The 14,245-nt window shown below is 53.7% G+C and overlaps 1 protein-coding gene across 4 annotated transcripts in view; it reads left to right on the forward strand.

Annotated features, from left to right (window-relative positions):
- The window catches only part of PRKCD (protein kinase C delta), a 32,146-nt gene extending 25,198 nt beyond the window's left edge, over positions 1-6,948 (forward strand). For 3 of the 4 annotated variants that reach the window (XM_032290204.1, XM_032290206.1, XM_032290205.1), the window contains 7 exons: positions 17-190; positions 442-533; positions 1,160-1,222; positions 2,540-2,678; positions 2,871-3,059; positions 3,822-3,950; positions 6,345-6,948. In XM_032290204.1, coding sequence (XP_032146095.1) covers positions 17-190; positions 442-533; positions 1,160-1,222; positions 2,540-2,678; positions 2,871-3,059; positions 3,822-3,950; positions 6,345-6,503 — 945 coding nt within the window. In that variant the 3' untranslated portion in view covers positions 6,504-6,948. Of the gene's footprint in view, positions 1-16; positions 191-441; positions 534-1,159; positions 1,223-2,539; positions 2,679-2,870; positions 3,060-3,821; positions 3,951-4,802; positions 5,141-6,344 lie in introns of those variants that run through there. The other variant, XM_032290207.1, reaches the window with a different exon arrangement.
- Positions 6,949-14,245: the final 7,297 nt, after the last annotated feature.

The following is a 14,245-nucleotide window of genomic DNA, read 5'->3' on the forward strand; positions in this document are numbered from 1 at the left end:
CCCTGCCTCCCATCAGGTGCTGCTTGGAGAGCTGAAGGGCAGGGGAGAGTACTTTGCCGTCAAGGCCCTCAAGAAGGATGTGGTGCTGATCGATGATGACGTGGAATGCACCATGGTGGAGAAGCGGGTGCTGACGCTCGCCGCGGAGAACCCCTTTCTCACGCACCTCATCTGCACCTTCCAGACCAAGGTGCCCATGCCTCCCGCCGCCACCGCCCTATGCCATGTGCCACAGCCCCTCGGCCCCCCTAAGTCAGGGCCGTGTCTCCCCCTCACCTAAGGGAGGGCTGTGTTTTCCCCTCACACCTCCCAGGGCAGAGTTGTCCCCCCACAGCCAGGGCCTGTCCCTGCTCTTTCCTAATGGTGCGTGGCCCCAGTGGCGCTCAGTGAGGGCACCTCCCGCCTGTTCCTCACCCCTGCTCACCACCCTTCCTACCCCAGGACCACCTGTTCTTCGTGATGGAGTTCCTCAATGGGGGGGACCTGATGTACCACATCCAGGACAAAGGCCGCTTTGAACTCTACCGTGCCACGTACGTGAGGGCCATGTGGGGAGGGGCCCAGTGCAGAGGAAGAGCTACTGGCTCAGAGCCCACTGCTAGTCTGCCCTCCATGGCTTCTTCTCTCTCCCTAGAAAAGCCAGCCTGAGCTTGAGTGGCAGCTGGGGAGATATGGGGGTAGCCTGGGTCCACACCACACAGGAAGCCATGGGTGGCAAGTAGGCTGTGGCTGTGGGCACAAGCACTCTGGGCGGCAGCCAGGGCAGCCTTGCAGACAGTGGTCCTGCACGACACGGGACCCTGGTGTGTGGCCCCCAGACCTGCATTGTAATGTTTTTCCTTATTCACATGCCCCTCCCCCAAACTCTGTGTATGTGTGTGTGCACGTGCATGCACGCAAACACCTACGTACATGCATATAAATGCATACACTCTCAGACAGAGAATTGGCTCACTGAGAGCTTTCCCTTCAGAACTTTCTGCCTGGGCTGCCAGCCCCTGCTTGCCTGATACAAGATATGCTTGATCAGGCTCAGGTTGTCCATGGAGTTCTTTGCAGCATTTCTTGCCCCTAGAGGTGGGGGTGAGGGCCCGAGGAGAAGCAGAGGCTGCTTGGCAGAGATCCTGGAACACTTTGTCTCTCTCTGTCTCTTGCCCAGGTTTTATGCAGCCGAGATCATCTGTGGACTGCAGTTTCTACACAGCAAGGGCATCATTTACAGGTGCAGGGGTTAGGGTGGTAGGGGGCTCTTGGGAGGGGAGGCCCCAGCCCCCTCATGTCTTCTGAAATGCTCCAAGCAGGATCCTGCCCAGCTCCAGTTCCTTCTCTGCTGGGAATCTGTCTTTAGCTGGGTATTTGCCTAAACCTCCTGCCCTGGTACTAGCATTCCTGTGGCCCCCCATTTGAGGCTGGTTCAGCTCCAGGAACTAGGAACTCACTGCCCATATTTGACACCATTGTTGGGGAGGGCAGCGCTGAACTTTACAGTCTCTCATTCTTGGAGCCATCAGTTTTGCTCTGAAGCCCCATCGAGTCATCTAAGCTTTCACCAGAAGGGATGGTTCCATAAAATCTCATCTAATAAGTTATGATTCCATCCTATGGTGGGAACTGCTCACCCACTGAAAAGGCTGAGGCCAGGCATGGATGTGGGATAAGGCCAAGATATGTTAAGTGGAAACCAACCTATGAGAGAGTAGGTGTCAAATATTAGCATTCAGCCTTTAAAAAGTGGGAGCCAGGCCGGGCGCGGTGGCTCCCGCCTATAATCCCAGCACTTTGGGAGGCTGAGATGGGTGGATCACCTGAGGTCAGGAGTTCGAGACCAGCCTGGCTAACATGGTGAAACCCTGTCTCTGCTAAAAAATTCAAAAATTAGCCAGGCATGGTGGCGCATGCCTGTAATCTCAGCTACTCAGGAGGCCGAGGCAGGAGAATCACTTGAACCTGGGAGGGGGAGGTTGCAGTGAGCCAAGATTGCGCCACTGCACTCCAACTTGGATGACAGAGTGAGACTTTGTCTCAAAAAAAAAAAAAAAATAGTGCGAGTGAGCTGCATGCTGCCATAGACCTGTCCACGCCTAGAATTGCTCTAAGGAGAGCCTGGTGATTGAGCCCAGTGGAAGGAAGACTTTGTACTGTTTGCCATTTCTAGTTCCTGCATGCATAAAGTATCTAATCAAATGACTAATTACATAAATATAGCCATGGTCCCTGCCTTTGGGGAGTAGACAAACCTGAACCCGGGGATCACTTTTTCTGCTGACTGCTAGGGAACCCAGGGCAAGTGACATGTGCTGTTTGAGCTTCATTTGGGCTTCAGGAAGTAGGGCGGTGTGGGCCCAGTGTCTAGCACACAGTGGGGAACTTGCAGGAAGCCAGTTCTTAGGATCTGTTTCTTGTTTCCTTTTCTCTTTCTCATTCCCTTGTACCTTTGGGGACAGTCCTGGACTGATACGGCCGAAAATTAGGATGTGGGGAGCAGGGTTGGGAAGGAGAATTGGCCCCTGATGACTCTTTTTCCTGTCCTCTGTCCTAGGGACCTCAAATTGGACAATGTGCTGCTGGACCGGGATGGCCACATCAAGATTGCTGACTTTGGGATGTGCAAAGAGAACATATTCGGGGAGAACCGGGCCAGCACCTTCTGTGGCACCCCTGACTACATTGCCCCTGAGGTGAGCCAGTACCCTGCCAGCCCCCGCTCACTCAGGCACCTTGCCTCCCCATGGTGGGCCATGGAAGGCTTCCCAAGGGCAGTGATGTCCAAGCCAAAGCCCAGAGGCTGAGGAGGCCTGGCTGGGGCTTGTGCCCAGGGTCCCTCTCAGCCCCAGCACCTCAGCTCCTGCTGACCTGCTGCTGCCCCCCAGATTCTACAGGGCCTGAAGTACACATTCTCTGTGGACTGGTGGTCTTTTGGGGTCCTTCTCTACGAGATGCTCATTGGCCAGTCCCCCTTCCATGGTGACGATGAGGATGAATTGTTCGAGTCCATCCGTGTGGACACGCCGCATTATCCCCGCTGGATCACCAAGGAGTCCAAGGACATCCTGGAGAAGGTGGAGGCCCTGGGCTAGGCTGGGCTGGGCTGGGCTGGGGCAGGGGCTGGCGGACCCTGGGCTTCGGGTGAGGAGCTTCCTGTCTCTGGAATGGCACCCTCGGTGGTGCTCCAGCCCTAACGCACGGGGTTTTGCTCTCTCACCGTGTTCCTGGGAACTCCCATCTGAGTCCTGTGCATGGAATTAGTCTGACATGGCGACTAGGGCCAAGGGTCAGGAAATAGATGCGAGGCCAAACGTTGGCTCTGCCTGGGACTAGCTGGTCACTTAACCTCTCAGAGTTTATCTCCTTATCTGCAAAATGGGGCTGTGAGCAGACTTGCCTCACAGTGTTGCTGGAAAGGAAACAGAAACGTATGATCCTCAGCTGTGGGCCAGGCAGATAGTACATACTCAATAAAAAGTCCCGCCAGGCATGGTGGCTCATGCCTGTAATCCCAGCACTTTGGGAGACTGAGGTGGGCGGATCACCTGAGGTCAGGAGTTCGAGACCAGCCTGACCAATATGGTGAAACCCCATCTTTAAAAAAAAAAAAAAAGTCCCACCAGCAGAGTCGCGGATGTCTAGCCTAAGCCTGTCTTCTCCGGGGGTGCTGGGAGCACTGCAGGCCAGAGTGGCCTCCTGCAGCCCCACCGTTCCCCAGGCTGACTGCTGGACTGGAGCAAGCCTGGCTGTGCATCCCTGGGCCTGCTGGGAATTTGCTGAAGCTCCAGTTTCCCCATGGCTCTCGGGTGCTAACCAGGGTCCCTGCTGGGTTGCAGCTCTTTGAAAGGGACCCACCCAAGAGACTCGGAGTGACCGGAAATATCAAAATCCATCCCTTCTTCAAGACCATAAACTGGACCCTGCTGGAAAAGCGGAGGTTGGAGCCGCCCTTCAGGCCCAAAGTGGTATGTGATCGCTGCCCTGCGCTGCCTTCCAGCTGGGCTCCTCCTCCCCTGCCCTCCCTCTCTCCCGCGTCATTCACATGCTTCCCACCGCTCCCTTCTTCCAGCAGGCCTGCTCCCCGATCTCCACAGCATGTTCAGTCATAGCCGCTGCCTTGTATTCTCCTCCTCTCCCTCCTGACTCAGTCATTCAGCACACACTGGGGACTATGGGTCCCACTGTATGCAGAGGACTCTGTTTTAGGAACTAGAGCTGAGGCCTCGCTTTATCACTCCATCCAATCCATTTTCCAGTACATATGGGAAATCCTGAGTTCCTGCTGAATGCAGAGCACAGTGCTAGGCTGCACAGCGAAGTGCAAGATACAGTCCCACAACTGGAGGAGCCCTCAGCTAGTTGGAGAGATAAGAAACTTGCACACCGATGACCATTTGTGATAAGAGACCACAGTACAAGAGATGCCCCAGGACACATGATCAGTTGCTCTTGGGTGGGTCTGTCAGCAGGAGCCCAGGAGGCAGAGAAGAGGGTGGGTCTGAGAGGCCCCCTTGGAAGAAGTGAGACTTGAGCAGGGCTAGGGGGTGAGGCTAGGCAGGGGACAGCTGGGTAAGAGGGGATGGTTTGCTCACAGGCCCAGAATCTACAGGGCCACCAAGGAACCAGCCTGAGAGCAGAGGCAGGTGGGGCCACTAAGAAAGTTGGGGCTGTGTGGCCCCTCTGTGACCACAGTTTTTCCTTCCCACTCCCTTTCCCTCCCCTGATTCCCCTCCTCCACCAGGCACACAGTTCCCACTGGGCAGCCTGTGTGCCCCACATTTGTGCTTTGAGGCTACAGAGCACTTCCCCTACACCAGGGACCTCAAACTCCGACATGTCCTGGCTGAGCATGTAACTGACAGGCTAGGCCATCTGCAAGAAGAGCACACAGCCTGCTTTCAGACTCTCACTTTTGACAGAGATTTCCTTTTCTACACTAAGAAACACAAAGCAGGTGTGATGTGCCCCTTGTCAATGGGGCAGGGGCTGTCCGGAGCTCTCAGTACCAAGAGTGGGCATGCCAGGAAGTGGGCCCACGGCTGCTTTAATCTGCCAGTTTTCAAAAGAAGCCGGAAATCTGGATTTTTATATTGCATTGCTCAATTTTAAAATACGGATTCAGGCCGGGCTCGGTGGCTCACAACAGCACTTTGGGAGGCTGAGTCAAGCAGATCACCTGAGGCCAGGACTTCAAGACCAGCCTGGCCAACATGGTGAAACCCTGTCTCTATTAAAAAAAAAATACAAAAAAAATTAGCCAGGTGTGGTGGCTTGCATCTATAATCCCAGCTACTCAGGAGGCTGAGGCAGGATAATCACTTGAACCTGGGAGGCGGAGGTTGCAGTGAACCGAGATCGTGTCACTGCACTCCAGCCTGGGCAATAGAGTGGGCAAAAAAATAAATAAAAATAGGCCAGACATAGTGGCTCACGCCTGTAATCCCAGCACTTTGGGAGGCAGAGGGGGGTTGGATCACCTGAGGTCAGGAGTTAGAGACCAGCCTGGCCAACATGGAGAAACCCCATCTCTACTAAAAAAAAAAAATACAAAATTAGCCAGGGGTGGTGGCGCATGCTACTTGGGAGGCTGAGGCATGAGACTCGCTTGAACTTGGGAGGTGGAGGTTGCGGTGAGCCAAGATTGCGCCATTGCACTCCTCCAACCTGGGAAGAAAAGTGAAACTCTGTCTCAATAAATAAATAAATAAATAATCAAATTCCATTAAATCCCAGTACAGGCCGAAACGATTGTGCTTGCCCCTTCAGTTTGGTTTGCGGCCTCTCTGTATTACCATCCCGTCGTATCCTTATGAGCAGAGAGTCAGCCAACTTCTGTCAACAGCCTGATAGTATATATTTTGGGCTTTTCAGGCTTGATGGTCTCGAAGCAACCATAGACAATATGTTAAGAAATGGGCATGGTTGTATACTAAAAAAAAACTTTATTTGTGGGAATTTCACCTAATTTTCATATCATGAAATATTATTTTGCTTTTGATCTTTTTTTTTTTTTTCCAATCATTTAAAAATGTGAAAGCCATTCTTAGCTTGTGGGCCCCACAAAAACAGGTGGTGGGTGAGATTTGGCCCCCGTGGGCTGTGATTTGCTAGTCCCTAATCAGGAGGCCACCACCCCTCCTCACCCAGGCCCAGAGTTTCCAGGTCACTTTCCTCATCCTCTTGGGGAATTGGCAGCCCCCTTCCTGTGGGGCTCCTTTCAGGCTGCTGGGGGAGGCTCCCTCTCATGTTCTGGGTGAAGACAGCTCTGGCCTGGCCCCGCCCTGCAGGGACTCCAGCCCGGGGTGTCTGGAGGGTCACTCCCTTGGTCCTGCTCGCTCACCCCTGCCCTCTGCTTGCAGAAGTCCCCCAGAGACTACAGCAACTTCGACCAGGAGTTCCTGAATGAGAAGGCGCGCCTCTCCTACAGTGACAAGAACCTCATCGACTCCATGGACCAGTCGGCTTTCGCTGGCTTCTCCTTCGTGAACCCCAAATTCGAGCACCTCCTGGAAGATTGAGGTTCCTGGTCAGAGCAGGCTAGACCCGCCCTCCACCCACACCTGCCCGCTCTCCACGATAAGCACCAGTGGGATTGTGGTGACTTCTGCTGCTGGCCCCCGCCCTGCCCCCGGAGCGGCCTCGGTGCGTCTGGCGAGGCTCTCATGGTACTTCCTCTGTGAACTGTGTGTGAATCTGCTTTTCCTCTGCCCTCGGAGGGAAATTGTAAATCCTGTGTTTCATTACTTGAATGTAGTTATCTATTGAAAATATATATTATATATATAGACACATATATATATAATAGGCTGTACATATTGCTCAGTAGATAAAAACCGTGGGGGACTGATAATATGTTGATTTTTTTCAAAAAAATATACATACCAAAAAAAAGGACAAGCTGTTTGAACCACTAGCACCAGGTTCTTTTATTTGTGTGTCTAAATAAACACCAAACGGTACCAACCTGCTTGTGGGGACATGTTTGTCCCAGGAAGCTGGTAGCGGCCGCTCCCACTTTGGGCAGCACTGGCCCGGAAGCTAACTGCTGGGCCTTCATGCAAATGTGTTTGTATTTATGGGTTTCCTCTGGCCCCAGGACCCTGGGCCTAAGGCAGAAGGCTTTTCTGGGTGGCTGCAGTGAGCCCCAGATGTCTCTGTAGGGTGATGGGACCAGCTGCATCTGTCTCTGGAGAGTGAGGGGACCATTTGGAAGGGCAGAGAGGTAGAAGACATGAGCAGAGGTTTTGAGGCTGGCCCCAGATGAGGGAGGAAGACAAGGGAGAGGAAGGAAATACAGCTCGGGCTTCAGGCATATCTGGATTTAAATTGCAGAGTAGCCAAAGGATGTGTGCATGTCAATCATTTTCAGCCTTAGTATTGGGTGGGCGTGGTGGCTCACACCTGTAATCCTAGCACTTTGGGAGGATGAGGTGGGAGGATTGCCTGAGCCCAGGAGTTTGAGGCCAACCTGGACAATATAGCGAGACCCTGTCTCGAAAAAAAAGAAAAGTCTCAATTTCCTCTACAATGGGGACAAGACAAGGAGACCATCGCTGTAACTCTGCATCTCATTACCATTTATCCCTGCCTTTGCCGCAGAGGAGCCTGTATGTAAGTTCTAGACTGTATATCAGAGCAGCTCTGCCTACCTGGGGAAGGGGAGGTAGGCAGGGTGGCAGAGAAAGGTGGGAAAACGCTGAGTGACTGGGCCGAGGTTGATAGGAGTGCCCCAGTGTGCCTGTCATGCAGGTGAGGAACAGGCTCCAGGAGACCTAGAGGCGCCGGTGCCCCCCTGAGTGTGTGCAGCTGGAGACAGTGTGTCTGCTCTGCCCTCCTCCCTAATGTCTCCATGTCTCCCTGTTCCTGGCTTTTCACTGCTCCCCCTCCGCCTCTCCCTACCTCTCCCTCTTTCTGTTCCCGCCCTGCTGTCTGGGGCACCAGTCTCAGGCAGGGCCTGCCCTTCAGCCCCTCTGGTCTAGCCCTGGCCCTCTGTCCCTGGAGCGGGGTGAGGCGCTCCTGGCAGCAGATTGGCTGGCCCCGGGCAGCCAAGCAGCTGACTTCCAGCAAGTTCATTTTTCTGGGCTGAGGTACAAGTTTCCACAACTGGAGAGGGCGGGATGGTATGGGGCTGGTGCTGGCCCGGGGAAGGGGCTGCAGGGATGGGGGCCAAACTCCCCAAACAGACCAAGTGTCCCCTTCTCCTCCCCACTCCCATCTTCTCAGGAAGCCTTGCTCTTGAACCCTGCTCTGCCTTAGGCCAGCCTGGGTGCCCAGGAGAGCAGGGAAAACCTCAGAAGTGCTTGTCCGCTGGGCTCACGGTCAGGTGGGGGAACTGGCAGCATGGCAGGGCTCTGTTCTGGGACACCGGGGCTGTAGGCCAGAGGAGGTGCCGAGGGGCCTCTGTTCCCTGCCTCTGCTATAACACACACATGCCCCCGAAACCCCCATGGGACCATTCAGATGGAGGTTAGAACAAAAACATGGTCGGTGTCTGAATTCAGAGCCTCCCAACATGCTCCTGAAGCTCCAGAGTGAAGCCTTGCACCTCGAGCTCACTTTCCTCTGGTGTGGAATGGAGGAACAGGTCGTTTATCAAGCACAGGGTGATGGGAAGAACATGGTGCCTGGAATCAGAAGCCTGCGGTTTGAATTCTGCCCTGCCACCTACATGCCATGCACTCGATGAGTTCCTTCATGGGCCTCTGTTTCTCATCTGTAAAACCAGATCATGAATCCCTGCTGCCTCATGGAACTGACTGGTGGGCCCCTTGTGGGACTGTTGCTGATACTCAGTGGTGCCAGGCAGAGCCCAGGAAAGGATGGGCTGAGCCCATGAGGTCCACCTCAAGTAGCCTGGGACAGGAAGCAGCTGCTGGGGACACTGCCAAACCGCCTGGGAGGCCACACCATTCCAGGCCTGTTCCCAGTCTCATTGGGTGGGCGCCAGGTCTGATCCAGTAGCCTCAGGAAATGCCTCTTGTGGTCGGTCTCTGAGCCACTTTCACTGGGACCTGGGGACCCCGGAGCAGGCAGACTGCCCCCTGCCTCCTACCTGCCAAATAGGTAACTGAGCAGCATCCAGCCTGGCCCCCCCCGCAAGGACCAAACAGCTGGGTGTCCCATCAGTGCTGGGTGAAGTGACGTGGGTGCAGGCCTCCAGGCTTGGCTACCAGACAGCCCTGGATTCGAACTTCATGTCCCTAGTTGTGTGACCTCTGTAAGTGACTTAACCTCCCAGTGGCCCAACTTCCTCTACCATAAAATGGGGATTACCGTGATGGCTGCCGTGGACTGTGATGTCTCTAAGTGCAGGGCATGAGCTCAGCGCACACTAGATGCATAGGAAACAGCAGCCACTGTGACCCCATGCCTCGGTGGGATGAAACATGCTCAGGACAGCAGGCCTGTCCACTGCACTTGGCACTTCCCAAGCAGTGGACTCCAGGTGGGGAATTAAATGCACCCACCCCATGACCCAGTGGTGCCTTTCAGGCAGAGCTACCTGAGAACCTCACCCTGGCCACTGGCCAGGAAGCCCACCACTGCATGGATTAATTGGGAAAAACTGGAAGCAGGCAGAAGGCCCAGCAGTCCGGGAGCTGGTTAAATACTTTCCCGGTGTGGAAGGTGGTGCAGGGCTAAGTGATCCACAAAAAAAGCCATTGAGAGAATCAAAGATGCAGCCAGATTCCACCTTGTGGTTCCACGGGCCAGCTTGTGAGGGCACCCAAGGTCTCAGGCACACAGAAGGGCTGCAGAGATAAAGGATGGATTGAAGGATGGATGGATGAATGAATGAGTGAATCAATGAGTGAACTCCCTAGGCCCTGAATCCCTTTAAGGCAATGGCTCTCAAATTCAGCGTGTACCAGGTCTGCATCAAGTTTTTGTTTTGTTTTTAAATAAACACTCCGCAGCCTTTGTATGAGTCTGCATCAAGTTCTAACCAGTGGGTCTCAGCCCTGGCTGTCACTAGAAGCCGATGCCAGGCTGCCCTGGTCTACTTACGCGGTGATCTGTGGAGGGCCCGGGCATCAGTACTTTGAAAGCTGTCCCTGCGGTGCCACATGCACCAAGATCCAGAGCCAGCTGGGGAATCTGCATTTTGCCCAGTGGTCCTGCATTCTGCCCAGAGCCAGAGAATGCTGAGGCCACACACTGGAAGGCGAAGTTACCCGCTAGTATGACCCAGCCGTGGGCCGGGTAGGCCGGGTAGGCCCGAGCTCCCGCTTTGCTATCCTCGTCCCCTTCTGCGCGCGGACCACAGGCGCAGGATTGATGGGCAGGGAGGGACGGTGCGGGGAGCCAGCGATTCGGGCTGGGCTACAGCGCCCTCTGGCGGCCTGTAGGCTCGCGGGCGCTGCGGAGGCCCCAGACCCCCGCAAGGGAGGACCCCTGTGGGAGGGAGCCCCGGCTTTCCCACCTCGTGTCATTAGTCCCTGGAGAAATATTCCTACAAAGAGATACTGGGGACCGTTTTGCGGAGGCTCAGAGACGTGGAGGTTACAGCTAGACAGCTCCCTGGTATTTTTTAGAATCTCTGGACAGTCCTAAATTCAACCATTCCACCGTCACAGCCACATTCCTCCATTTATTATTTAGTAATTTATTTAGAGACTGAGTCTTGACCTGTCACTCAGGCTGGAGTGCAGTGGTGCCAACACAGCTCACTGCAACCTCGATCTCCTGGGCTCAAGAAATCCTCCCACCTCAGCCTCCTGAATACCTAGGACTACAGGCATGTGCCACCCTGCCTGGCTAATTTTTGTATTTTTGGTAGAAACCGGGTTTCACCATGCTACCCAGGCTGGTCTCAAATTCCTGAGGTCAAGCAATCCTCCCCCATCAGCCTCCCAAAATGCTGGGATTACAGGTGTGAGCCACCACGCCCATGAGCTCACCATACACCTGCCTCTTCCTCGCCCCCCTCCAAGCAGGGTGGTACCTTCAGCTTCCTCCTGCACCCTGACTGTGCCCAGCAGGTGACCCCAGATGACCACCCTGTGTGACACCAGAGGCTGAGGAGCTGGTTGTGGTTTCCTGAGTCCTGACCATCCTTCCAGGCACTTTATCTCCTTAGGGTGGGGCAGGGGGGACACATGCAGCTGAAAACACCTGAAAACATGAGTCTGGCAGCCAAGAAGGAGAATGGGGACAAAGAGGCTCCTAAAGGTGAGAGCCAGGCCTGAGTCAGCATGGGCCAGACCAAGGCAAATGTGTTAGGTTTGGGGCACTCCTTGGGTCTGGTGGTCAGATTAAGCCAGCTCTTCACATAGCCTCAGTGATTTAAGTCTTTAGAACTTCAATGCCGATTCCTAAATCAGGCTTCTTAAGTGGCCCTTAGAAGACTGATACGGTTTGGCTGTGTCCTCACCCAAACCTCATCTTGAACTGTAGTTCCCATAATCCCCAGGTATTGTGGGAGGGACCCAGTGGGAAGTAATTGAATCATGGGGCGTTTACCTCCATGCTGTCCTCACGATAGTCAGTGAGGTCTCACGAGGTTGGATGGTTTTATAAGGGGCTTTTTGCCCCATTTCACGCTGCACTTCTGTTTGCTGCTGCCACGTGAGGGATGTGTTTGCTTCCCCTTCTGCCATGATTGTAAGTTTCCTGAGGCCTCCCCAGCCATGCAGAACTGTGAGTCGATTAAACCTCTCTCCTTTATAAATTATCCAGTCTCAGGTATGTCTTTACTGTATTATTTTTTGAGACAGAGTCTCATTCTGTTGCCCAGCCTGGAGTGCAGTAGTGCAATCTCAGCTCACCGCAACCTCTGTCTCCCAGGTTCAAGTGATTCTCCTGCCTCTGCCTCCCAAGTAGCTGGTATTACAGGCACCTGCCAGCACACCCTGCTAATATTTGTATTTTTAGTAGAGACAGGGTTTCACTATGTTGGCCAGGCTGATCTCGAACTCCTGATCTCAGGGGATCCACATGCCTCAGCTTCCCAAAGTGCTGGGATTACAGGCAGGAGCCACCGCACTAGGCCGGTATGTCTTTATTAGCAGTGTGAGAATAGACTAATACAAAGACCCCTAATTTATTCTCTGTCCCTGCCCTGAAATACATACTCTGAAGGCCCTGACATTTGCTGCTCAGCCCACATTAAGTATGAGACAAAGCCCAGGGCTTTGGAGAAGGTACTTTTCCTTTTTCTTCTTAGAAGAGGGGAATTCAGCTTCCTACCCATTTCACCTGGGACAGTGGACACAGGAGATGAGTGGGGTGGGCAGTGCTGTGCTGTTCCCACATTTGTATATTCCTTCATGGAACAGGTGCTGCTGTGCACAGGATCTTGACGAGTATCACTCAAAAGGCACGACTGTGCCTGGCACTCATGGCATGTGGCCTGAGAGCCTGTGACAGTGACACTCTGGGCCAAGCACTGTGCCTGATGCTTTTCCTCCATGGTGGCCTGCAGTTCACACTCACAACGGCCCTGTAAGGAAACGGCTGTGACTCTCCCCATCTTACCAGTGGGCACACCCAGCTCTGAGGGGTTTGAGGGATTTGGCTTTCGGCTCTGGACTGGGGGCTCCTTCAGCGCCTGTGAGTTGGTTCCTTTGTCATGTGTCCTGTATAGACAACAGGACATTCTCCCATCTTTCCTGGGCTTGCTCAGGAACTGTCAGAGAACACGAGTGCTCCCTGCCCTGGTTCTCAGAGGGTCCAATAAGAGAGAATTGAGCTGGCGGCAGGCAGGGACAGCGGAGGGCGGCAACGATGGGCACAGGCAGGCTGACCTGGAGCTGGAAGGACCCTTGGAGGTGATGGATCTCTAGGGGGATCTCCATGAATCCACAGTGGGAAAACAGGCCAGAGAGGAGAAGGGACCAGCCCAGGGTCACACAGGAAGGTAGTGGCAGGGATACAGGGAGATCCTCAAAGGGAACAGCCAGCTGTGTCCCCCAACACACTACCTCCTAGAGGGCAGAATCCTGGCTCGGTGTCCTTTCTGCCCACTGCAAGCCTACAGTGAGCCCAGCACGTGGTGCGTGGTCAGTCGGTGTGGAGGAATGAGCACAGGTGTGTGTCCACAGACTACACCCAGCACAGCTCTGCCTCTCGCTCTCTGCTGCCCTCCCCTGCTCTGGTACGGGGAGGGACAAGGGTAAGAAGTGGGTAAACTTAGGAGTGGTCTCTAGTCTTGCCTATGGCATTAATAGTGGCAGCAAAAACCCAGGCCCTTAGAGTTCATGTCCTCCAGTGGGTGGGTGGTGGAGGCCAGCCACTCCAGCCGAGGGCAGGGACCTGGCTCAAGAGCAGGGCAATCGCGGCAGGCTCCAGCCCATTACGCAGCCCATTGCCATCAGTAGCATTGGCAAGACCTCGCCAAGCCACTTTCTGGGTTTTAAATCATGAGTTGAGAAACAGTTAAGCCAATTAGATACGCTTTGCATGAACGATAAGTTAAAAGTAATATGCTTCTCAAAATATTTGCATTGAACCAAAAATGGATTTTGTTAGTTTAATTGTTCCTGAATACCCTGTCTGGAAAAAAGGCATGTTTTGAAAAAAAATCTTTTTTTTTTCTTTTTTATTTGCCCTGTGCCTGGAGGAATGAAAAAAACATCTTTAAGCCCTGGCTCAGGTTTGTCAATTGCTTAATATCAGATGCCCCTGTTTATAATGGACTCATATGCATACTCTGCCTGGCAGGTGGCAGCCCTGACAAGGGCTCAGAGTCAGATCTGGGTCCACACCTGCCTGCCCCGTCCCAGTTGTGTGGCCCTGAGCAGGCTGTCCAGGCTCTCTCAGCCTCCGCTTCCCCTCTGTAGCGTGTGTATAATGGCACCTGCTTTATATGGCTGGTAGGAGGTCAATGCATGGAGAACTCTTACTGCAGCCCAGTGCCCAGAAATGTAAGAATGTGATTCTTAACTCCATGAACATGTCGCATGTCATCATGCATGCTCTCTTCATAATAATGCTGCAACTGTAAAAAATTCTGTAGGAAGGGGACACTCTTTTCCTAGCATGGGAGTGGGGTACAGAGCCCTGAGTCATGAGTCAGCAGCGGCCTGCAGTCCCTGAAACAGGGGACTTCACTCCTCCTCTCACCATGGGCTTTGGGCCAGCAGCCAGCTCCACAGCAGAAAATGTGTCTAAGATTGATAGGAATAGCAAGTGGGCCTCATGTGAGTTTAAATTGCGAGAAAGAAAATTTGAATGTCAAATACCCCAGTTCTTGGCACAAACTAAAATCAAACCCTAGGAAAGGCGGTAATTGCCACTGTCACAAAATTCCATGGAAAGC

This window comes from Sapajus apella, unplaced genomic scaffold (genome assembly GCF_009761245.1).
Source record: "Sapajus apella isolate SASKATOON/1434 unplaced genomic scaffold, GSC_monkey_1.0 scaffold23, whole genome shotgun sequence".
NCBI classification, from domain to species: domain Eukaryota; kingdom Metazoa; phylum Chordata; class Mammalia; order Primates; family Cebidae; genus Sapajus; species Sapajus apella.